General features: G+C 34.8%; 1 protein-coding gene across 2 annotated transcripts; it reads left to right on the top strand.

Annotated features, from left to right (window-relative positions):
- The first annotated feature begins 1,849 nt into the window (after positions 1-1,849).
- LOC138705825 (adenosine receptor A1-like) lies at positions 1,850-26,357 on the top strand. Of its 2 annotated transcripts, none has more exons than XM_069834492.1 (3): positions 1,850-2,030; positions 11,139-11,564; positions 25,372-26,357. In XM_069834492.1, exons 1-3 carry the CDS (start codon positions 2,026-2,028, stop codon positions 25,979-25,981), a joined length of 1,041 nt encoding a protein of 346 aa, XP_069690593.1. In that variant the 5' UTR covers positions 1,850-2,025; the 3' UTR covers positions 25,982-26,357. The 2 variants fall into 2 exon arrangements, with proteins under 2 accessions (XP_069690593.1, XP_069690592.1); XM_069834491.1 differs by having other exon boundaries at positions 11,136-11,564.
- The last annotated feature ends 1,569 nt before the right edge of the window (positions 26,358-27,926 follow it).

Below are 27,926 nucleotides of genomic sequence, written 5' to 3'. Positions count from 1 at the left end.
TATTTCGTAAATATTTCTCCCATAAAATCTATAAGCATTTAGGACAAAATGCTTGTAAAAATAAATTTGTAACGAATTTCCATGCTTATTTTATCATGATGTTGATTAATATTTCGTGAAAATATGAAGGTTTAGGTTAACATTTCGTGAAAATATCTGGGTATGGCAAATAAAAGTAACATTATGTAACACACTATACCGTAGAAATCCAGTTTCCTGATACTTTCAATATTATGAACATTAAATTACGTAAATAAAAATGTTTCTTCAAAAGTAGGCCTAATTCAAATCATTGCTTAACATCAGTTTACGCGTATTTAGAAAAAGTGGTGAAAAGTACTTCGACCAATCCACAAACCGGGGTAAGTTCAATCTGATGCCAAGCAGAAAATCTTACAAGTTTACAGCATTTTAACTATTCTATTCTGCTCTTGAATATAAAGGATGAGAATAGTTTCAGCATTTGAACATGACAAACGAACTCGTCGACCAGATAAAATATATTTATAAGGTGAAAATCCTCACTTACTATCAATTTTTGAGGCAGAAAACCACAGGACTCGAAAAAATGTTAAAGAAAAACTGTTGTGACTCTCGCGTGATTCAAAGAGCTTGTAAATTAGAACTAGTTCCTTCCCTGGAAAGTTGTTGAAGGATGCATTTCGTGACTATGTGGCTATTTCGTTGAAATCGTTACATTTCGCAACAATTTTGCAGTTAAATGTCATTCATTTTCCAGAGTAATTTCGTCAGATTCTTGTTGCTTGCGAATACAATTAAATTTTAAAACATTTCGTGTATTTTGTTAATACCAAAATTCATACCCCTTCTAATGTGTAATTAGTATGCCTATATCAACGACAAAAAAGATTTAAAAAAAGAAGACAAACTTCAATTGTAGACATAATTAAAAATTGTAAGCTTAGCCAGATTAAAAAACAACAAAACTTGTAGGGTGCTATTCATAGACATTTCGCTAGCCCGCGCTACAAGCGTGCTAAACTATCCCGACCATCGACTGTTTACTTGTACAGGATTCATATCATATCATATCGCTAACACTGGTTTATGAATACGAAAAACATTAGTTTGCTGATCATCCACCGGAAGCCGTATTCATAGACATTTTTAGTGAGGGCTTCCGGTGGATGATCAGCGTTTTTCGTATTCATAAACCAGTGTTAGCGATAGGATATGATTTGAATTCTGTACAAGTAACCAGTGGATAGCCGGGGCTAGTTTAGCACGCTCGTAGCGCGTGCTGCGAAATGTCTATGAATAGCACCCTTAGTGTACGTAAATGTAATTATTTTATACCTCGAAGATTATTCTATGACACTAACTTAGACCCCTGGAAACAAAACTTACAATCAAAAAGCAGAGATAGGCTACATTTCTTCGGAGGGCCAAATACACTTTTTATATAATATAATATAGAAGGCGCTGCACTGGAATTTAAAATAACATCAATTTTCAACAAAATTAATAAATGCAGACATTTAATAGAAAACATTTCAAGAATAAACGAAAACAGATCGTTAATACGATATTCAGTCTACTGGCCAAGAGCATGAAGAAGACTGGGAGGAACGCTGCAACGTTTGACAGACGACAATCATCTTTCGCTGAAACCGACTACCTGGTCTTGCGTAGGATTATGATATGCTACATGCTCTCGTTGTGATAACGTATTACAGACGAAATATTTGTGGTAATAATCACAGAGTGATAAGAGGCTTGGTATTTCCTGTATGTAGAGCTATTAATATTCGCTTTTGATGGTCGTGTAAGCCATTATCCATCCTCTTTTTACACACACGTCAATGTTTTCGCCTAAGGCAATATCAGAAACACGCAGAACAGCTTTCCCGAGCTGCTTCTCGCGTGAAACCAAGGGCAAGGCTTTTCGCTGGCTACAGTTCACATCACATAGTCACTATGCACGGTGGATCCGACTTGCGCGATGGAAGTGTCTGTGCTGTCAAGAGAGCTCTATTATACTCATCATATTAATATATCATAATAATGAGGTAAGATTGTTATTATCTCTAAAAGTCGGTGCTTATGATATATAAGAATAGCTTGCATTTGTGTGACAACTATTATCTTCCTATTATACGAAGCGTAAAGAGGTAGGATTTTGATGTGGCAACTTTCGTGAAAAAAAATACATGGCAGTCTTCAGTGATCACTGATCACACAGTTCGGAAATTTGTAATTGCCTAGTGTTCGTTAACAATTTTAATAAACATAGCCTAGCAAGCTTTAAGAAGGTAAAATTGAAAGCAAAATTTACGTCTATTACAGACCATAAATACCCACAAGGTAATGGAAGGTTAAGGCTCCCGCCTTTACAATCGGAAGTAGGGATGTCAATTCTTCGTGCTTGTCGTCTTTACCTCGAAGGTAATACAACTAATACAAATTTCTGTTAGAGACTGGGTTAGTTTCAGGTTAGCAATTCGGCCGGAAGGATTAGGCTTAGGCCTACGTCAATGACGTAAATCTGTGACGCCATCGGGGACAGAACCGCGATTTTCCCACTCAAAGCGCAACGCGAATACCGCGCGCCCCCACGCTTTCAGACCTTCAATAATAATAATAATAATAATAATAATAATAATAATAATAATAATAATAATAATAATAATAATGTCATGCTGTGAAGTAAAGATTAGCATGTCTGATCCTGAAACGAGCGGACCCGGGTTCAAATCTTGGTTCGGCCAAGTTACCTGGTTGAGGTTTTCCCTAAATTTTCCCTCAACCCACTAAGATCAATTAATGCTGGGTAACTTTCGGCGCTGGACCGCGGACTCATTTCGCTGGTACTATCACCTTCATTTCACTCAGATGCTAGATAAGCATCGAAGTTGATAAAGCGTTGTGAAATGGCCAATAATAATAATAATAATAATAATAATAATAATAATAATAAAAATAATAAAAATAATAATAATAACAATAAAAATAATAATAATAACAATAAAAATAATAATAATAATAATAATAATAATAATAATAATAATAATAATAATAATAATAATAAAGTCATGCTGTGAAGTAACGGTTAGCACGTCTGACCGTAAAACGAGCGGGCCTGGGTTCAAATCCTGGTTGGGACAATTTACCTGGTTGAGTTTTTTTCCTAAATTTTCCCTCAATCCTTACGATCAATTAATGCTGGGTAACTTTCGGCGCTGGACCGCGGACTCATTTCGCTGGCATTATCAACTTCATTTCACTCAGACGCTAGATAACCATTGAAGTTGATAAAGTGTTATTAAATAGCTAATAATAATAATAATAATAATAATAATAATAATAATAATAATAATAACAATAATAATGAATTACTGGCAACTTCTCTTGCGTCAAAATTAAATTCTGGACACCAATGGACCAGCAAAGAGCGCTTTGGTTTGCCCCCCCCCCACCGGAACTGCAATCCATTCATCCAGTGATATTAATGGCAAAAGTAAAGGTAATAACACGATGAAGAATAAGAACTCAGAAGTAGCCTACTCTGAAACAATTGATGTCGCAGTTTTGTAAGACTCCACTCCAGGAAAGGGCTGCGGATACCTCAGTAGGTAGAGTCTAAAAGTAGAAACATTTACCTGTCGGGCCTACTCCAACAAAAAACCGACTATATTACATGTTAATCTATATGTATGCAATATATTCATTTTTAGATATGTCGGCTTTGGGTTTTCCAAGAACATAACATGTGTATAAGAAATGGTATTATCGTGTACGCAGTCAGTTATTTTAGCGAATCGTCATACTACTTTGTATGATGTGTTCAACACTTTCCTAGTGATTGTGCGATAACAGATAATAAGTTAGATACTGTAATCCGTAGTTCAGATATGAAACCATGCCAACTGCTTTGTGTCTATTGCACCGTGCGATCAGGAAGTTAAGCTTAGGGACGCTATAAGAACAGCTACAATATAGGAGAATTACATTCAAGGTGAGTAGTATGTGAAGTGTGAAAACACATTTTATATTATGTTATACTGAATGGCTCTTTTGATTGTATACTATAAAGATCACCACATATTCTATAAAAATGAAAAATACAGCCAACACTGTAGGAACATAAGACAGTATGCTCTTCAGAACTGGACAATATATTTTCGGGGAAGTTTTTGTGGAAGACGATTACATTTTCCGCATACGCTCTTGAGGACATTCGATGTAGATGGAAATAGATCTTCAATACACAACCGACAAATTTTACTTGTCGACGATTACAACAATAACAATAATAATAATAATAATAATAATAATAATAATAATAATAATAATAATAATAAAAGTAATAATATTAATTGCATTGTATTCTTCACCTGACGTAATTACGAACATTAAATCCAGACGTTTGAGAATGGTCAGGGCATATAGCACGTATGGGTGAATACAATGCATATAGAGCGTTAGTTGGGAGGCCGGAGAGAAAAAGACTTTTGGGGAGGCCGAGACGTAGATGGGAGGACAATATTAAAATGAATTTGAGACAGGTGGGATATGATGATAGAGACTGGATTAATCTTGCACAGGATGGCGGGCTTATGTGAGGGCGGCAATGAACCTCCGGGTTTCTTAAAAGCCATTTGTAAGTAAGTAATAATATTAATAACAGGGCTGGCGGTTTCGGTTCATTGGAAGTAAGGTTAAACATTACCTGTAGCATACTAGATGCTGGTCGCGTGGCATGAGCACACGGTCATTTAAACAAAGATGTGTATGCACCGGTGGACTATCGACTGTGTGCACGAACAGTTCTAGGAGGCTACAACTACGTACCTACTACTTACGCAGACTACAAGTTGTTCCTGAAAGAGGTAGTCAAGGCTAAGCCGCACAACTCTGTAAGGATACATAACTTGAAATAACATTAAATCTCTACATACCTTACTTACATAATATCTACATATTTAGAGAATAACATAGGAAAAATTTAAATAAATTATGTGTAGGCCTATAACTTATCTAGTCGACTTTTTGAAAAGTCGAAATGAATTACGATTGGAATTCGAAGTTTCTCCCTATCCCTATATTATATAAATGATTGTACCATGAAAAAACTGGTGTTTGTGTACTTATAGTACTTCAAATGTTGAAAAATGTTATGTTTTATTTAACGACGCTCGCAACTGTCGAGTTTATATCAGCGTCGCCGGTGCTGGAATTTTGTCCCGCAGGAGTTCTTTTACATGCTAGTAAATCTACTGACATGAGCCTGTCGCATTTAAGCACGCTTAAATGTCATGGATCTGGCCCGGGATCGAACCCTCAACCTCGGGCATAGAAGGCCAGCGGTATACCAACTCCGCCAACCAGGCCGACTCAAGCGTTGAACATTTGTAAATGCCTTATAGTAGGATTTTTTTTTTCGATTTTCTTTAATTTTACACAACTCTGAAAAAGTCAATTTTTCCGTCCGCTTTTGTTTGTAACGTGCAATGCATGTCTGCAGCATCCTTGTGTTTCATTAATGCAATATTTAGCCTATATATATATATATATATATATATATATATATATATATATATATATATATATATAGGCCTATATAATTGCGTTTTCGTCGCCTTGTAACTGAAGGAGAAACCTTGCTTACTGTCCAATTCCTTCACAATGTTTTACTTAATATTTATTCGTTGGAGCATATTGCTTACGCTGTATGCGCTGAACAACTGAACTCCCGGTACCTTCATATAACACCGCCTCCTTAAGATCAATGTAATCGGTGGTTATCTTATACTGAGTGTAAACACGGACTGCATGACGTAGACCAGTAGTCACATCTCTATGTGCACATAACTTTTTTTAGTTTGGGTTCCGAAACCGCCAGCCCTGCTAATAATAATTTGACTTCTATAGGACTCTGAAAGATAAAATAATACAAATATTATGCTAAAGCATTAAGATATTCTTACACTCGTATAGCTTCGGAAGTAACGGCTAGACCATAGGGGTGCTATTCATAGACATTTCGCTAGCCCGGACTACGAGCGTGCTAAACAGAATTCATATCATATATCATATCGCTGACACTGATTTATGAATATGAAAAACGTTAGTTCGCTGATCATTCACCGAAAGCCCGCGCTAAGAATGTCTATGAATATGGCCCTGTATGTCCACTTGTAAGTCGTACGAAGTAACTCCTAACGTAAGCAACCAGCAGGGCATATTCTTTAAGGTCGTTTTCCCTATTTTATATGGAAAGTTATTGACCTTAGCAGAGCATGCTTGACGTGCAATATCTCCTGGCGTTTGGACATCCATGAGATAGACGATATGAAGACAGAATAGAGATTTTGAAAGTTGTTAATGACTGCAAAATAGTCACTGAAATTACTGAAATACAGAAATGTTAATATTAGGGGAAGCAATTCATCAAAATAAGAAAAAGAGCATAAGTACCTATAAAAATATAATACTTCCCATTCCACTGATGAAATTTGATGCATTATCTATGAATAGTAATAACAATAATAATAATAATAATAATAATAATAATAATAATAATAATAACAATAATACCTGTTACAATAGCTCAATCCTCATTTATCTTGTCTAAAGCTTAGTTTTTAAATATCCCTCTAATTAAATTCCGTTTCAGAGTTCACATCTGAGCTATACCGACACCCGATTCACGATGCAGGCCAAACTCTCCTCCTTTGTATCATCAATGGCCTACTACCTGCATTTTAGATATAAGATGCAGGAGCGCATATTTAAATGACTTTATGCCCATTTTCGACAACAGTTTTTTAATCACTCTTAACATTGATTTAGACATATAGGCTAAGTCATTTAAATATGCGCTCCTGCATACACGACTTATGTATTTAAAATGTAGGTATTAGGCCATTGTGATACAAAGGAGGAGAGTTCGGCCGGCATCGTGAATCGGGTCTCAACATAGCTCAGATAGAAAGAGCGCTCAGTGCGCAAAGCTGAGAGATCCTGCGTTCGATTCCCCATGTCGGAACTAATTTTTCTCCAATAATAGGTATTGAAATTTTTATTTAATATAAATCTATGCTGTCGTAGAAAAAACATTGTATGATACACATTCGTAAAGTTATCTTTTTGGCTCTCGTGTGTTTGTGAAACTAGACGTGGGCGAGTTTCACAGACTTTACACTCGTGCCAAAAAAGAACATTTACGAACTTGTATAATAAATAGCTACCGGTATTTCGTTACCAGGGAAACTGAAAACATGTTACCGTGAAAATTTCAAAATCGACTCTTTGCAGCATAGCAATACTTTATTTTATACTTTGTATAGCTAATGAAATGTAAAAAGTATATGTAACGAAATATAACTGGAGATGTCATGGGAAGATCGCTTCTGGAGCCTGTTTTCTTCTATGAACGCGAGCTTTGGGTACATAGGCCTACGAGAAGGAACACGGAAAACTGCCATATTGTAGACGGAATATCCAAGATCGTAGAATGGATAGAATTCTGAACGATAATGAGGGACGTTTAGTGTGAAAGAGTGCAATAGATCTAGTAAAATGCTGCGCTTTTAAAGTGCTTTGGTCGTGTTTTCGAATGGGTGAAGAGGGTAGAACATTATGCCTATATACAAGATGATTCCGAATTACTAAATTAGTAAATATTTTAAGACTATTAATAAGGATTATTCTGATAAGTGAGTAAGTAAAAGAGTTCATATACTGCAAACATGTTGCTAATTTTCAATGAGTGTGGAGATACAACTGTTTGAATGTTACACATAACAAGCGTTAGAAGTGTCCAGAACGAAAGATAAATGACTATTGTGTGTTATCGAATCGTCTGGGGCGCAGCTATTTATTCTCTAGAGGAATCGCAAAGTGTGCAAAAACAAATTAAACACAAGGGATGAATATTGTCGCTCGAATTATGAGTAGTGCTGCCCTCATAAAAGAACAAGACGACATCAGAAGAGCAATATATAATGTTGTTAACAGAGCGGAAAAGTGCACTGATATATTGAAGTACATTAATAGCATGCAAATAAGCAATAAATGTAATCATTAATAATTTGTCTTCCCTTCTTGCCACTTAAGATTTGCTATGCATAACATTTAAACAGCTATATTTCCATACTAATTGAAATTTGGATGCTTATTTATAGAAATATTTTTACTGAGAATAAGAAACATGGGAACAAGACTATTTTGTTATCAATACTAATAATAAATCTGTAGCCGAAATTTTTCTGGTAATTTTCGATTTTCCAAAAATAATTGGCCCTAACATATATAATTAACCACCCTGGAACCGAAAATCGCTTTTTTGAAATTTTTGTTTGTATGTCTGTCTGTATGTTTGTTACCTTTTCACGCGATAATGTATGAACGGATTTCGATGAAAATTGGAATATAAATTATGTTCGTTGTAACTTAGATTTTAGGCTATATGGCATTCAAAATACATTATTTAAAAAGGGGGGTTATAAGGGGGCCTGAATTAAATAAATCGAAATATCTCGCTTATTATTGATTTTTGTGAAAAATGTTACATAACAAGAGTTTCTTTACAAATAATTTTCGATAAGTTTTATTCCTCGAAAAATTTTGATAGGACTTATATTTAATGAGATAAATGAGTTTTAAAATTAAAATAACTGCCATCTAAGGCCGTATAATGAAATAAAAAACAAATGACTTCGTCTATAAGGGGCCTTGGACAGCAAAAATCGAAATCTATGAAAGATAGCCTACAGAGAATGTTTCTGTGTTTGTATGAAGTAATATCGGAAGCTAAATTAACCGATTTGTATAATTAATTATTATTTCACCATTGGAAAGTGTAGTTTCTCTAGATGGACATAATGCTATAATGTTATTACAGTAACTTCTGATATAATATAATATAATATAATATAATATAATATAATATAATATAATATAATATAATATAATATAATATATGTAATGTAATATTATATAATATGATTTAAGTTATTTGAAGGGTTCAGAACCATAGTGGGCCAAACGCCATTTACTGAATACGTAGAAAACAAGGGTTAAAATTAAGTTATTACCATAATTCAATGGAAACCTATAACAAGTAAAATAAAATATACACATTAATGTCAATCTTCATTAAACTATGGTTGCATGTAATAAAAATTAGAAACATGTTAAAGGAATTGTCATTGCACCAAATGAGTGTCTCTGGACCAAAATGATCGCATTTTAATTATTTGGATGCAATTTAAATTAAGTAACATATTAAACGATTTATCCTTCTATCAAACACGAATGTTCCCTGGATCAAACGTCCTATTTTAATTATGTAATTACTTTATATTTATTTCTAACAGGTGCAGCGGAGCGCACGGGTACGGCTAGTTATAAACAAAGGTAAAATTCAGTGCCTCAACTGTTCAGGATTGTTAAAAATGGTTTATGTTAATACCATAGGCTAGTTATTACATGGCATAAAACAATGTGCTATTTTAATGTCATTTGTAGTGCAGGTTAAATAGTGAGAAAGTTTTCAAGAATCTACAAGAATAATTTGTTAATGAAAAAGCCAACCCACAGTCATTACTAGTTGAAAATGCAGTCCGATAAATTTTCCGCATTTCAAACACATAGGCGAGTTATAGAGAAAAATACCCTTTTCCAAACGTCAGGTAAAACCAGGAAGGAATTACGGTATATGAATCATTACTTACTGGCAAGTCTCCTAACTTCCGTAATTTTGCAGCTAAGATGTTGGCAATCTTTGAATCCACTTATGCCTGCAAACAATTTTTTTTCTAAAATGAACCTGATGAAAAATATTGTTTTACGTTTATGTACCGGTATCAATAGTAGTCATCCTAATATAGACAGACTTGTCCTGACCAAACATTATAGGCAATCTAAAGCTTATTGTTTATAACGAGTGCTAAGCCATAGTGACCATGATTGTTGATATTACATATCCGACTTGATTTGAAATTTTTAATGTAATGGCATGACGAATTAATTTTGTACAGCCCTGAGCGGAAGAGAAACAAAGTTCATGTAATGTAAACACGTTCGAAATATTGTGGAAGGGATGAACTGAGTCACATTTACCTCCCATCCGTTATGCCCATCTCTGCCCTAAACTATTTACTATCCCTTCTGAAAGCCACCGGCGCAGCTCAGTTCGCTAAGGTACTTGTCTACCGATCCGGAGTTGTGCTCGAGCGCGGGTTCGATCCCTCTTGGACTTAAATACTTGTTGGGTTTTTTCCGAGCTTTCCCCCAACCGTCAGGTAATCCATAACGAATCCTTGGCCTCATCTCGCCAGATACCATCTCGCTATCACTAATCCCATCGGCGCTAAATAACCTAGTAGTTCATGCAGCGTCGTTAAATAACCAAGTAAAAAATTTCTCCTGAATCATCCTGTGTGTGTTTTTTTTCTGTGTATATGACTAGACGATTCTAGTGCCGAGGTCATGGAAAGCATGGGGCTCTACCTCCATGCCCCCCAAGTGCCTTCATGGCATGTTATGGGGATACCTTTACCTTTTTACCTTTTTTTTATGACTAGACGATAGAGGAGCGACGTAAAGTAAATAGACCACGACGATCCTAAAAAGAAAGAGGCATTGAGAGGAACCTGTTTAATTTAGGACGCTCATGTTGCTGAATATTAAAGATTTAAAAGAAATCGACAGGTGTATAGCTTTAATATGATATAGCCTATAACTTTACGTAGAAGGGATTGTTGAGACACAGCCAAGGAACAAGGAGAAGAAGGGAATACATGGATAACAAGGAAGACAAGGATACAAGGGGAAACAGGGAGAACAAAGGGAAGACAAAAATAACAAGAGGAAGACAAGGAGAACAAGGGGAAGGCAATGATAACAAGGGGAAGACAAAAAGAACAATGAAAAGACAAGAAGAACAAGGAAAAGATAAGGTGAACAAAGAGACACAAGAAGATCAAGGGGAGTTGTATTTTTATGTGAAAATTCCTAATTTAGTCCCCCCCCACCGATACTTAGTGAGAAGAAAGGCGTAGTTCTAGGTCAAAACAGGAACCGGGGTTTAATCATATAACGCACGCACGCACACATATGTGGTGGCGGAATTTGCTTGTGCTACTGTCTCATGTTTCTTGTGGTTTCAGCAGCACAGAATGCTTGGACGTGCGGTCAGAGGACAGCATCGAGGGCTTGCACGTGGTGGCCACGCGGGCGGCGGTGGACTTGCTAATCGTGCTCCTGATTGTGAGCGCCAATGCCTTCATCGTGTTCGCCATCTTGCGCCACCAGCACCACAAGAACACGGAGCGGCTGTCCAGCGTCTCAGTGCGCTTCGCTCTCAGCTTGGCCGTGTCAGACCTGCTGGTCGGCTTGTCCACAGCCTACTACCTCAGCTCCAAGTACCTGTGCGTCGTAGTAGAGGCGCTCTCCCGCCTCAGGTTCCTCTGCCTCTTCATGTTCGTTATGATCATATGCGCCCACGCCGCCTCCGCATACACCATCGTGGTCATAGCTATAGATCGATACATTGCCGTCGTTCACGCTCTTCGTTACAGGGAACTTATGAGTACCAGGTGCGTACATTGTATTTTTCTGGCAATAAACATTATTATTATTGTTATTATTGTTATTATTATTAATAACAGTATTATTATTATTTATATACAACATATCTCAAAGTAACTCCAGCCATAGACCTACAGATAGTCTACATTTCTGAGTGATAGACGTTAAACAAACAAATAATTACAAAAGCAGAGATATAACAGATTATAGATTTTCACTGTAACTATATTCCGAAGTAGACTTCTGAATATTCTACCGTGTCCTGGAATTTATCTTTTCAGTGTTTCAGATATATATATATATACATATATATAAAGCACAACACAATGTCAATACGGTGGTTGCTGTCGTCTGCGATACAATGAACTTTTCTGTTGATTTTCGAGTTTGGCATTTTTTCCGGTTATTAGACTATATGCTTATTTCAGTTGTGTTAACTCTCGCTACTGGTTTTATATTTTATTTTATCCGTCTTAGTATTTATTTTATTATTGTAAATATTTTTGTTTTATCACTATTATTATTATTATTATTATTATTATTATTAATGAATTATTTTGTATTACAATCTTTGTATCATTTCTGTCACGATTATTCTATTATTATTATTATTATTATTATTATTAGTCGTCATGAAGAGCAGTCGACTTTTTGTGTAGCTCCGCTGTTTTCACAGTGTTTAGTTGTTACTACATTCGTCTGTGTCCTCATTTAAGGCGCTTAGTTAACTGCGTACAATGCCGCCTAGTAAAGATACATGTTCTAAATGTAGCGCTGCTTTCTTCGGCAGACAAAAGTTCCTAAAGTGTGTTGGGCCTTGTGGCCTAAGATTTCATCTTGATTGTTTAAACATGAGTGAAGTGGAATACGATTTTTTCATGAAGGGAGGTATTTCCTCCTTCAAGTGTGATGAGTGTACCAGTGCTGCGAAGGCGGTTCATGGTGATAACACTCCAGTGAAACCGACCAAGAAGACCGATAAGAAGATCATCTCGCCTACTAGAGAACTTGAACTACCTAATTTACAAAGTAAGGAATCTCTCTCTGTTCAAATAGAGACGGTACGATTGAATGGTGAATCCATTCTAGATACTTTAACAGTTATTCTGGAGCATGTTAAAAATCTTGAAAAAGAAATGGGCGAATTAAAGAGCGAGAATACTGCCCTCAAATCACAAATGGCCGAGATTTTGGTAAAAAATTCCTGTCCTTGTAAGCCTGATAAGATTGTCCCAAAATTGGGTCAACAGTCCACTGTTCACCCGGTTACTAAATCCTACAGTAGTGTTTTGTCTGACACTGTTAATTCTCGCAATCATGCGAAGTCAGCACCGAGTACTTCATTTGCTCTTACTCATCATAACAGTAATGAGGTAATCTCTGCTGTCGTACGCACAGACGATAGCACTGTTGCGTTATCAAATAACGTAGACTCCGATGGTTTTCAAACTGTCACTCGCAAAAAATTTAAGAAACGAGATCCTAAAGTTGGCACTTTAACTAATAGCAACTTAGAAATGGCTCCAGAGAGAATCAGAACCAAATCTCTTTTTGTTTCTAGATTTAGTCCTAATGTAAACGAGAATAATATTAAGGATTCACTCTTTCATCAACGGAAATTAAGGTCTCTCGAAATAACTAAATTGAAAACAAAATACCAGTCGTATTCCTCTTTTCATATCTCAGTTGATGAGAGGGATTTCGAGTTAATTAATAATTCTGATGTTTGGCCTGCGGGATGCCTCATTGCACCCTTTTTTGGTAAACTTAAACCTGAGCAGCATTTTGCTCCACCAGGTACTTCAGTTGATTCTAGGGTTAATGCCTCTTAATATTATTCTCTAACTCTCAATGCACAGTTCTAATAATCATCTTGAGATATTTTACCAAAATGTTCGTGGTCTTAATACAAAAATTGATGAAATTTTTCAAAATGTAGTAAGTAATAATGATATCATTATCTGTCTTACTGAAACATGGTTATCTGAATCAGTATTAAATACAAACTTATTCCCTAACAATTATACTGTGTTTCGAGCAGACAGAACGTATGAGGACACCAATAAAAAAAGAGGTGGGGGTGTCCTAACAGCGATTAACAACCAGTTACCTTTTACCTGTCGGCGATATGATTTAGAAATTATTAATGAATGTGTTTGGATTGAAATTAAAATGGCTGATGGTATTAATTTATTAATTGGAAATCATTACTTCCCACCTGATTTCGGTCATAATCACTTAAAATCTTACCTCAATTTTCTTGAAAAAAACCTTGATACTCATAATTTTAGAATAGTAATTATTGGTGATTTCAATTGTCCTGGTATGGATTGGTCAACTGGTTTTAATCTTAATGATATTCATTACTACTCTAAAATTAAGTCCTGTGATTTATATTCCTCGTCTTGCCTTCTGGGATTAAACCAAATTAATTTTACTGTCTCAAATAAAAATCTACTTGATCTTGTCTTTACTAATATTATTAATAGTACAGTAAAACTAGCCAATCATTCTCTAGTTTTGGAGGATTCTTATCATCCATCTATCTCCATTAATCTTGAAGTGTATTTGTCGCTACCTGATCACTGCCAATCTAGTACCTTCATAAATTATTCTCAAGGTGATTACTTGAAACTCTATTCCACTCTATACAATCATGATTGGAATTCCATATATCAAACTACTGATGTTAACGTTGCTGCTAACGCGTTATCCCAGATTATGAACAAAGCTATTTCTCTTGCTGTTCCTGTCACTTTCGTAAAAAAATCGCACTATCCTAAATGGTTTTCAAATACCTTGCGTATACTTATTAGGAAAAAGAACAAAGCACATAGAAATTTTAAGAAATTCAAAACTGATCACCATTATCAAATTTTTTCCAATTACAGAAAACAAGTTAAAGCTATGATTAAATCTGACAAATTTAAATGGTTACAATCCATTGATGAAAATTTGAAGAATGAACCTAAGAAATTTTGGAAATACGTAGAATCTTTTCGTAAATCCAATAATTATCCCACCGAATTATTAATAAATGGGATTCACATTACTGATCAGCAAGAAATTGCTAATGCATTTGCTAATCAATTCAAATCGATTCAAAAACAGCCTAATTCTAATCTCTGTTTGTTGGAGTATAATTCTACTGACTTCTTATCCTTACCTAAAATTACAGTTGAAGACGTTTCATTAGCCATAAAAAAGCTTAAACCTAATAAATCAAAGGGCACTGATGGCATTCCTAATTTTATTATTAAGGGATGTTCTAATATTCTAATACCCGTTTTAACCTTTATATTTAATTTAAGTTTATTAACTGGTACATACCCTATGCTTTGGAAAGAAGCATCCGTTATTCCTATCTTTAAGAATGGTAAAAAAAATGTTGTTTCCAATTATAGACCTATTTCAATATTAAACAATTTCTCAAAAATTTTTGAAAAAATAATCCACAAACATGTTTCATTTTATGTTAAGAATAAAATTAATTCAGCACAACACGGTTTTACTAAAGGTAAATCAACAACTACAAACTTAGTATCCTACCTTAATCTTGTTATGCCTGTTGTTGAAACCCAAGGTCAAATTGACTCAATTTATATCGACTTTAGCAAAGCGTTTGATGTTGTACCTCACAATATTCTGATAAATAAATTAAAAAACTTTGGTCTCTCTTCTAACTACGTGAGCTGGTTTGAAAACTATTTAACTAATAGACAATGTTGTGTTCGTCTTGGTGATTCTCTCTCGGACCCATTTAATTGTTTATGTGGAGTTCCCCAAGGATCTACATTGGGCCCTCTATTATTTTTATTATTTATTGATGACATATGTAAAAGAATAAGTTCAAACTACCTGTTATTTGCTGATGATCTCAAAATCTTTCGCTCAATAAATAGTTCTGCCGATTGCCAAACTCTTCAAAATGATATTAACTCCATTGAACTTTGGTCTGACATTAATGGAATGAAAATTAATGAAACAAAAACTTTTGTCATTTCGTACTCTCGAAAAACTACTTCCATAAAATTTAATTATTCTCTTAATAACGCCTGTATTATTAGGAAAAATTCTATAAAAGATCTTGGTGTACTACTCGATTCTAAATTATACTTTCACGATCATGTTCAATATATTTATAATCATTCAATAAGAATGCTTGGTTTAATAAGGTCTATAACTTATTCTTTTTCTACTCCTGAGTCACTATTAATTCTATACTTTACTTTGGTTCGCTCTAAACTTGAATATGCATCTGTAGCCTGGAATTCCATTACTTCAACCGATTCGGTTAAATTGGAAAATATTCAAAGAAAATTTATTTCCTTATGTGCTTTTCGATATATACCCAATTCCACTGACTTTAACTATGATATTACCTGTAAATATTTTAACTGTTGTAGCCTTTATGCTAGACGTCTAAATCTTGATTATCAATTTTTTTGCAAAGTTATCAAGGGTGATATTGATTGTGAGTCTATCATAAACAATATCAGCCTTCGTATTCCTACAAAAGGTTTAAGATTTCAAAAAATTTTTTATAACCGAAATTCAAAATCACTTTCTCCAGTCTGTAGATGCATAAAATATGCCAATTTGCATGGGCACAATTTAGATCCTTTTAAGGTTTAGTTTCGTTTTGACTATTAGTTTTTACTGTTTGTACACAATTGTATTCATGTATGTTTATGTTATTTATGATATTATTTATTTTTGTTTTGCACCTTTGTATCATCTGTTTGTGTATTGTGCTGAACTATAATTGGCCTCTGGCTGTTGTTCAGCACACAAATATTAATAATAAATAATAAATAAATAAATAAATAAATAAATAAATAAATAATTATTATTATTATTATTAATGAATTATTTTGTATTACAATCTTTGTATCATATCTGTCACGACTATTCTATTATTATTATTATTATTATTATTATTATTATTATTATTATTATTATTGTTATTATTATTTTTACTATTATTTTTACTATTATTTTATATCATCAGCATTATTATTTGAACCCTGTAAAATTTATGTAGACTACTGGACTGTACCCGAGCACGAGCATATGCTCATTTCGGGTATCTATCCAAATGTAAATTCAAATGTAAATTCTAAATAAATTTGAATTTGAAATTTGAATTTGAAATATATATATATATATTTGAAAGGACCACCTAATCTGTTGGGTCCGTTATGCTTGCTACTCCAAACAACTGGGCAGTGAACTACCCCACTAACATACGGAGTCTTGCAAGTCAAGCTTTTAGGTATAACTCCCTGTAAAGTTCACTTGAATAATTTCGAGGGAAAAATTGTTCCGGGGCTGGGCATCGAACCCGGGACCTTTCGTTAAACATACCAACGCTCTATCAACTGAGCTACCCGGGAACTCTACCAGACATCGATCCAATTTTTCCCTCTATATCCACAGACCTCAAAGTGGGCTGACAACTGTCAAGCACCAATATTGAGTGCACACTAACTCTGTGTGACTTAAATTGTGTTTTTCTGTTAACGAACAGTGACGTATACTGTATTATGCAAGTCAAGCTTTCAGGTATGACTCCCTGTAAAGTTGACTTGAATTGGATCGGTGTCTGGTAGAGTTCCCGGGTAGCTCAGTTGGTAGAGCGTTGGTACGTTTAACCAAAGGCCTCGGGTTCGATGCCCGGCCCGGAACAATTTTTCCCTTGAAATTATTCAAGTTAACTTTACAGGGAGTTATACCTGTGAGATTGACTTGCATAATATACGTCAGTGTTCGTTAACAGAAAATCACAATTTAAGTCACACAGAGTTAGTGTGCACTCAATGTTGGTTGCTTGACAGTTGTCAACCCACTTGGAGGTCTGTGGATATAGAGGGAAAAATTGGATCGGTGTCTGGTAGAGTTCCCGGATAGCTCAGTTGGTAAAGCGTTTAACCAAAGGTCCCGGGTTCGATGCCCTGCCCCGGAACAATTTTTCTTCGAAATTATATGGAGTCTTCTTGTATGGAAAGAAGATTAATATCGGCTAACGACCAACTATTACGGTCAAATCTGGCACCCGAAAAGAAAAAAAAAACATGAAAATAGTTGAAGTACCGATACATTAAGCTATTTTATATCTAATTATTGTTTAGAATTCGTATCAAGTTTTCCTTCTCTGTGATTTTAAGAACATACAAAATCGGATTAATATTTTTAAAGTATTCAAACTACATTTAATTCAGCACAAATTCTTTTCACCCATCGTTACTATAACGACCTGGCAGTATTCGCCATTCTCGTATCAGGACGATTTCGAGCATTGACTGCATCACAATTACTACGCTGATCACAAAACTAAGAATTTTTTTTCTCTTGGCTGGGTCACTGGCAAAGAAGAATCTACCTACTAAAACATGCCTAGAAGGAATGGTGAACGGAAGAAAAGTTCGGGGCAGAAGAGGATATCAGATGATAGACAACATTAAACTATTATATGGATAGTATGCGGAAATTACGAGGAAGGCAGGAAAGAGAGGAGGTTGAAGAATCCTGAGTTTGCAGTGAAAGATCTGTCCTTAGGGGCAAACTATGAGCGAAATGAATGGTAACAAATATTACCAAATATTTTATTAATCTCAAATAAATTACCCATGCTTCTTTTTGTATACATTGTATTATAATACTATCGTGTTTTCACGCTTTTGTAGGGGTGTCGCAATTGACCCCAGTTCTTAGTTGTTAGCGACGCTATGTAAATAAATAAGCCAGGCATGCTCAACCGGGGCAATTATAGCCTTCAAACGAGGTGCGACAGTGACGCAGAATATCTTTTATGCTTGTGCCTGCATGGTATTCTGAGAATCTATGTCACTGTTGCGCCTTGTTTGAAGGCTAGATCTGCCCCGGCTGGGCATGCCTGAAGTAAGCAGATTAACAATCATGTCCAGTTGTTTCGAGTAACTAAACATAGTGGGCCCAACATAGTAGATAATTCACCAGCTCTTACCAATTAACCCTGATGATTGTTAAGTTCCAGGACTCGGTGGAATACTTAAAACTCTACTTCTGAGAATAAATGAATATCTTCAATACACAGATTAATTTAAAAAAAAAGCAAAGTCGCGAAGAATTTAACATTAGACTACTGAAGTTACAGAAAACTTTTATCAACAGTAATCCCACTAGAGGTTTTGATTTATCTAGAGAAAATCAAATCTTGAGTGGGATTTAATTGACTATTGCGCGATTAGAAGAAAGTATATAAAGATTAGAAGAAATAAAATACTTTAATACAATAAAAAAACAATTTACTTACTAAAATTCTATTTCACTAATGTTAGCTTCACCAAATGTTTGAACGGAGCCGCCATTTTCAGGTGACTATGTATGAGGTAAACAAATGACGATCGCAAAGCATGTTTTATAGTAGCGAAAAGAATACGCGGTTTGAAATGTTGGCACACAAAGAAACAAATGCTAGGGAAATGATAAAAACAAACAAATGCTAGAGAAATGATAAAAATAAACAAATGATAAAATTGTAGCGGTAAAAAAATTATGGTTTACTTAACGACGCTCACAACTGCAGAGGTTATATCAGCGTCGCCGGTGTGCCGGAATTTTGTTCCGCAGGAGTTATTATACATGCCAGTAAATCTACTGACATGAGCCTGTCGCATTTAAACACATTTACATGCCATCGACCTGGGCCGGGATCGAACCCGCAACCTCGAGTACAGAAGGTCAGCGCTATACCGACTACGCTACCGAGGCCGACTAGTAGCGATAAGCAGCCATGATTGACTAAAACACGTCCTTTCTTACCGTTTTTTTGGTCAAAAGTAGTATGACGTAGTAAAAGCGTAATAGTCATATTAAACATTGACGATAAAAGAATTCTATTGGAAATTAGGCTATACCATACAAACCCGAAGACTATGAAAAATAAGGAGAACTTCCTGAAATATAATACGACCAGCTGTAAGTTCTAGTTCTATTTCGGAGCCTAAACGAACTTTTGAAGAGTTGTTTGTTTCAAAGATAAACGTGATTGATGGTGATGGTGATGATGATTGTGAGGATGATGATGATGATGGTATGAATATAAATATATATATATATATATATATATATATATCTGGAAATAAACTATATATGCAGTGAAAAACTGTCGATTATTTTAAATGGCATAGAAGCAAATAAACAACATTGTCTCATTTGTGAGATACATGGTAAATGAAACAAAACTAATGAATCAAACTTAACTTTATTACAAGCTTTTTATTAAACAATGCAGATGCGCATAATAATAATAATATAGGCCGACATATTGTACGGTACTTCAATTAGAACAAGAGATAAATGGAAATGATTTTCCCAAGAGCAGATACTAGCGGTACCGGAAATGCGCAATGTTCTTTTTCAATGTGCTTGTTATTGTAAATACAGCAATAGGAACGTAGCATAACATTTAAATAATTTAAAACGAACGAATGAAGGAACATCCTTACAATATTGCACTCCACTCTTCACGATGCTAAGCGATACGATGTAATGAATTCTGTATTCTCTGAAGCATTAGATACCGTAAGGAAAAAACTGCAACAGTAAAATAAATTACACCGTAGTTTGTGTTCAATGTTTCTCGGTAAGTCCACGCAATTTTGAAAGCAGACACATCAATACAGACGCTCTTCCACCCATTTAGAGATGCAATTAGAAGGAGTGTCACAATTCATATCTTTTTATGTTCTATTTAGAAATGCGATTCAAAATGCGATATTCTTTAACAACGGTTATAATGTTTCGAATATTTTCCAAGTCAGTTATTTAACGACGCTATATCAACTACGCATTTATCTAGCTATGAAAGTTTATTATTGAAAATAATCTATCACTTCTGTTTCATAATATTCCCATATTATCATATTTCATGTCAATCATTTAAGAAAAAAAAATGATTGGCAGATACTAAATATGAACAAAATCTATACGATGGTCTAGGAAAAATCACTGTAGACAGAAAAACAGACAGACAAAATGATGGACAGATGACGTGTTCAAAAACATTTTTTTCCGTACCAATGATGTTGAAAGCTCCGAAGTTTATTTTTTTGCTCCATCACAATATTTTTCTCCTATAGGTACTTATTATAACGACGAAGTAAAACTCACAATAGCAGTTTATTTCAACGCAAAACCAATCTCCTGGCGAGTATGCCGGAAAACCTGAAATGCTATTTGTAGAAGTATTGACAAGCTTTCAGAAATGCCTTATTTGTGTAATTTACCAACCCCCGAAGATTAACGATATTGCAGAGATCGAGAGATCGTTATTGGAATTCATCACAGATTATGAACATGTCTTAATAATGGGTGATCTTAACAGAAATTTGTTAGCCTCTGATTCGAACTACACTAGACATCTATTGACCATGTTCCAGGCTCTTGATCTAGCAGTCCTTCCCCTTGAACCAACCCACCATACCCAATCTTCCGAATCCCTATTAGACTTAATTATTACGAAGAATGCAGACAAAGTACAAAAACATGGACAATGTGCGGCTTCGGGAATTTCGTACCACGATATTATTTATCTAGTATATTCTTTGAAGTGTCCCAAGCCCACACCTAAACTCATAAAGTATCGTGACTTGAAACGTATTGATGAAACCCAACTACTTGAAGACGCAATAAAGATTCCCTGGGACTCAATATGGAACTTACATACTGTTGACGAGAAACTTGTTAAACTAAATGAGTATATTATAAATTTATATGACAAGCATGCTCCTATCAAATTTAAACGCGTAAAAAGAACACCAGCACCATGGATGACTGCTGACATACGTAGTATGATTACGGACAGAAACGCTGCATACAAAACGTTTAAACATGACAAGACAGAAATCTCTTATAATTATTATAAACTCTTACGTAACAGAACTACTCAAGCCATTAGAAACGCAAAACTGAGACATTTTCATAACATCTTGAAGGGGGGAGCTGACCCTTCCAAACTGTGGAGAAACTTACGGACAATTGGCTTAGGAAATCCCAGGACTCAGGTAGACAGTGTGCCAGTTTCTCTTGACGAACTAAATCACCATTTTGCAACTGTACAGTCAATAACCTTGGATACAGTCGACAAACAGCAGACAGTTAACGAATTACAAATGACTCCATTTCCGGATAGAGAAATATTTTTCTTCACTTATGTCACAGAAACTGAAGTGAGAGTGGCAATAAAACGTATTACTTCTAAAGCTGAAGGTGTGGATAATATTAGTATAATATTATTGAAGAAAATATTGGACATAATACTGCTGACATTAACACATATATTCAACGCCTCACTCATAACTTCTACCTACCCGAACCTCTGGAAGAAAGCCTTTATCCGTCCGATCCCTAAAATTAAAACCCCATTATGTGCAAATGATTTCCGTCCAATTAGTATCCTACCTGCCCTATCAAAAGCTCTGGAACGTATTGTTCACAAACAACTAATGAACTATCTAACCGAACATGCCTTACTGGACGAATACCAATCCGGGTTCAGAAATGGACATAGTACGACTACAGCACTACTAAAAGTGAATGAGGATATACGTGAAGTCACAGATGAATGTAAATTAACATTATTGACATTACTTGACTTCAGTAAGGCATTTGATACAGTTGACACGGACCTTCTATTATGTAAATTAAGACTTCTGCATCTTTCTGAACGTTCTGTTACTTGGTTTGAATCCTACCTTCGCGAACGTCAACAATGTGTAATTGCATGCGGTAATTCTTCAAGATGGTGTGTCGTGAAATCTGGAATTCAACAAGGATCAGTTCTCGGACCTTTACTCTTCATGATTTATATTAATGACGTGACTAAAATGATAAAACACTGCAAATACCATATGTATGCTGACGACTTGCAAATTTATTTGCATTTCCACCCTGATGAGACTAGTGACGCAGTAAATAAAATAAACGAAGACTTAAATTCGATTTCACTGTGGTCACACAAATTTGGATTAAGGTTAAATCCAGAGAAATCGCAAGCAATCGTAATGGGACATAATCGTCTACGGAGTACTCTTGATAGTGGTACTATACCACATATAACATTGAATGGGATTATTGTTAAATACAGTGAAACAGTTAAAAATCTTGGCATTTTTATGGATAGCGATCTAAATTGGAACACCCAAGTAACACACACTTGCAAAAAAATATTTTCTCAACTTCACTCTTTGTTTCATATGAAAGAATTTCTACCACTTAGTCTAAAAAAAAATCTTATTCAGACGCTTGTAATGCCCCATTTTGATTATTGCGATTCCTTACTAACTAATGTAAATTCACTCTTAGCTGAGAGACTACAACGTGTTCATAATGTGTGCATACGATTCATCTGCAATACTCGTAAATTTGACCATATAACACCTTCCCTCCAGTTACTTTCATGGGTGCGTCTGAAGGAACGAAGAACAATACATTCACTGTCTCTTCTATTTAGAATCATGCATACTTATACACCGAATTATCTCTTATCGCGCTTTCAATTTCTTACAACTCTTCGAAACCGACATCAAGCACTTCTTTCTATCCCTCATCATAGAACGTCTCTATACTCATCCTCCTACACTGTAGAAATACCTCGTCTCTGGAATTCGCTACCTAATGATGTCAGGGACTGCCGGACTTTATCACAATTCAAAATTAAATTGGAAAATTTTGTCTTGTTTAATGCTTTTTAGATATTGCTAGAAGTGTCGATTTGTGTTTTTTTTTTACTCCAGATTAAAATCGCAAGTTTCTTGTTTATGTTAGTTAATTAGGATACAATTAATTATACTTAATCACTCATTTAAAGTTTGTGTGACTGCAACCCGTGTATATTTTTGTGTGACTTTACTTCGTTTATAGTGTTTTTTTTTTCCTTTTTATTTCTGTTATTGTATTTGTATTCCTGGTGTTGTGGAAGAGAAGGCCTGATGGCCTTAACTACACCAGAATAAATAAATAAATAAATTATTATTCTCTTCGTTTATTATTTCCTATGAAACGGTATAATTTGTATCAAAGGATAAATTATTTACTAAGGAAAATTATTATACAGTATAAATCATTATTTATACATACAGTATAAATCATTATTTATATTTTTCATTGCGATTTCTTTCCATACTTGTATCCTATCAGGCGTTATAGCTTGTAAATAGCATCTCTCTTTCTTAAAGAAGTAGTGGTTACTGTTTGTTAAGTTCCTCTTACAGTGTATGGACGACTTTCCACAAAAGCGTCAAGTTTAAAAGTACCTCAATGACTGTGCTACAAAAGTATGTTTATAGCTTCATAATAAACCGTCAAATCTTTTAATATTTATAGGCTATTACAGATTTTCATAAATAGGAAAATATTTGTAATGATTAAGTAGAATTAATTTACGAATAGATATTTTACAATATATATTTTTTTTTATCTAGGGAGGCCGGGTATTTTAGTTGGTAGAGCAACTGTCTACGATCCAAATAGGAGAAAACGTTAGCATTAAATCTTTTACCTTCAATAAATTATTTATATTTATAAATATTTATTGTTGTTTTTTAAATATTGATAAGTCATTTCGACTGAACTTATAAAATAAATATTCTTATATTATACTAGCCGTACCCGTGCGCTCCGCTGCACCTGTTAGAAATAAATATAAAGTAATTACATAATTAAAATAGGACGTTTGATCCAGGAAACAACTTTTACAACAGCGCAAGATAATCTGCTTCGCTCATTACCCAATTTTTTTTTGCATTGCATTTATTGCATATATATTTTATGTATTTTAACACGATTCAATTCAGCATAGTTAAAATATGAATTATAAAATAATGGATTGCTAAGCTAACGTACTATTACTGCATACTAAATCAATACACTCTCGTTATTCGTTAATTCTCTGAGATTAAAATGAGTGTACATAAATATTATTTTAAGAAATACAGAAAAAGAATGTACAAAATAGCCTATCAAATTTTCTGTACATAAGAAGCTATTTTAATCTTACCTGTCCTCGATTTACTCAGACTTTACTGTAATAACATTATAGCATTATGTCCATCTAGAGAAACTACACTTTCCAATGGTGAAATAATAATTAATTATACAAATCGGTTAATTTAGCTTCTGATATTACTTCATAAAAACATAGAAACATTCTCTGTAGGCTATGTTTAATAGCTTTCGATTGTTGATGTCCAAGGCCCCTTACAGACGAAGTCATTTGTTCTTAATTCATTGCACCGTCTTAGATGGTGTTATTTTAATTTTAAAACTCATTTATCTCATTAAATATCAGTGCTATCAAAATTTTGTAAAGAATAAAACTTATCGGAAATCATTTTTAAAGAAACTTTTGTTATGTAACATTTTTCACAAAAATCAATAATAAGCGAGATATTTCGATTTATTTAATTCAGTCCCCCTTATAACCCCCCTTTTAAATAAAGTATTTTGAATGCCATATAGCCTAAAATCTAAGTTACAACGAACATAATTTATATTACAATTTTCATATAAATCGGTTCAGCCATTATCGCGTGAAAAGGTAACAAACATACAGACAGACATACAAACAAAAATTTCAAAAATGCGATTTTCGGTTTCAGGGTGGTTAATTATATATGTTAGGACCAATTATTTTTGGAAAATCGAAAATTACCAGAAAAATTTCGGCTACAGATTTATTATTAGTATAGATTGTATTTCGACTTATCTGAATACTATCACAATGTTTTCTAAGACTGCAATTACTGAAGTTAACTAAATCTCTTTTTTCCCCAGAACTTCGAGAATAATGATTGCCATCGTGTGGATATGCTCGTTGTGCGTCTCGACGCCCGTTTTCTACTGGAATAATTGGAGTGCCTCAGAAATCTGCGACGAGATCCTGGTGGTGCCGGTGGCATACCTGCCCGTTATGGCCATCCTCTCCCACTGCCTCATCATGGGCATCGTCGGAGGCTTCCATCGTCGCATCCACCGCGAGGCACTGGCGTCCAACGAGCGCAAGAGGAGCAGAGTGTCCGGCATCTCCTCGTTCGAAGGTCGCAACAGCAGCAGGTTCCGAACAAAGTCCGCCAAGGTCCTGCTGCTTGTAACGACGTGTTACGTCATCTGCTGGACACCTATCACGGTCGTCATGTTCATCCGAGGATACAGTTCGCAGTCCGCTCTTGTTGACATCGTTTATAATTATTGTTTCACTTTTCTCAACATCAATTATCTATTTAACCCGGTTGTGTACTCGTGGATGAATCCTGCAGTTAGAACAGCAATTTTAGATGTGTTTGGGATTTGTAAATGCAAGAAGTCAAGATCATCAATGAGTGTTGAACACATTAGTAGGCAAAGTACTTATCCTTCAGTGTCCACTGTTTACAGTGTTGCATAATGTTACAGAAACGTCACCTGGATATCCAAGTTGCGTTTTGTGTTGTGGGATCGCGGCCACATGTGGAAAAATTGCTGATAACCTTCATTAAAGCTTCGGAATCTGGATGGAAAATTTAGGAAACAGTAACCCAAAATAAAATTCAGTGGAAATGATATGTTATGCGTATGAAACATCAATTTATATTTCCGGATAAGCATTCGAAAATAGATCGCATGGAAGAAGAAACGAAAGAAGACAGGATTAAATCGTAAAACGAAACAATCACAGCCTAATTTTGCAGAAGTGTAAGTCCCATAATAACAAAAGTTTCTGTTAAGAATTTATAGACGGTCGCCATTCTATATTTATAAAATAAAATTTTTTTCTGCCCTAAGTATCTTCTAATTGGAGGTAAATTGATGCTACTGCTTCATGTAAAATGTCATTTGATAAATATTTTCACCTTTCTACATTTCTTTCCTGACATTATATTCCTATTAATAGTGTCAACATTGAATCCTCCATGCATTGATTCAAATCACTATGTTAAGTATAGCAGAAACGTGATAATCCTAACCCCAATAATCCGAACGACCGATAATCCGAATGCACAACCAAATATATGTACAATGCAGGAACTCACACAAAACAAGAAATCCGGCAAAGTTATCATTTATTTTGTTTCTGAAACTCTGTTTTACGTCCTATTAGTTTGATTACTGTACTTGCTACACTGATTTATACAACCTTTTTATATTTATAGCACTGTAATATTTCTTTTTTTAAGTTCAGTTGAGGTAATTCCATATATTTTATAATACAAACTATCTCTGTCTAATTAGTTCGGAATATTAATATTCTACTCTGTCAAGAAACAGGTTTCGTCTGGAGCAGAGATGCAAAACTATGCTACAATTGTGGCAGACATCACAAGTCGAAACACGTAACTCATCCTTTCCTTCAACTGTCGCGTCATTGGATATGGTAGGGGGAGAAGAAATGTGTATTCAGTGTGCTTGCCAAACGTCACAGATACGTCATTGAAGGTTCCTGCCTTGTGGACGGGGAAACAAACTTTCCCTTGCTTCTACTCCCTCTTCCCCAGTTCTGCATCCCTGGTCTGGGGTGTTTATAACGATATGTTCTGCAATTTGTACTAATTACTGAGATAAGCAAAAATTTCCAGTCTTCAGCAGAATGTATAGTAGGCCTAAGTGTTCTGAATATCAGAAAAGTCAGTTCTATAAACAACTTTCAGTTACTCTGAAAGACGTTCAAAATAATAATCCTCCATATTTAAAGACACCGTAACACCGAGCACAGTGCATGAAGAAACGAAAGAATAACTTTGGGAGAATGGGACAGTGAACGAGAATAACGCAAGTGTAAAGTACGACTTTAAAACCTTGCATGTAACAGAGTCAGTAGCGAAAGCACAAGTTTTCAATTTCATTTGTGGTAAAAGTTACAAGATATAAAAACAGGTTCGTCTCCATTTTATTTTAACTTGATTTCTAACGTTCGCTATGTTTGCGTTTTACATTCTATATATAATGGCTATATACAGAGTGTTCATGAAAAATACCGAAATATTGTCACCGAATATGAAGAGCCCAAGACAAGCAACTTGAGATACGGAATCCATGGTCTATGGATTTGGATTTCTATGTTATGGCATAAAATCTCCAAAAGTTATACACGCTACTGATTTCTACCATTTGAAATTATACGAAAAAATAATAGAAGTTACATTTCAAAGGCAAGAAACTTAAGATGGAATACAATGAAATTCCATAAACAAATATACAATGGAAGGAAAGTTAAAGTTTTCACAAAAATTGTTGGAATTGGCGACCTCTAGTAGCAAGAGAGAGATAGAGAATATCGAAGTAGTTAAGATTCTCGTACCCTATCAAGGATTCTTCACATGTCACGAATAAATGCACATTCTATGATTATATTA

Source organism: Periplaneta americana, chromosome 9 (genome assembly GCF_040183065.1).
Source record: "Periplaneta americana isolate PAMFEO1 chromosome 9, P.americana_PAMFEO1_priV1, whole genome shotgun sequence".
Classification (NCBI taxonomy): domain Eukaryota; kingdom Metazoa; phylum Arthropoda; class Insecta; order Blattodea; family Blattidae; genus Periplaneta; species Periplaneta americana.
The sequence above is the reverse complement of the archived record's forward strand: the minus strand, read 5'-3'. Positions and strand labels throughout refer to the sequence as shown.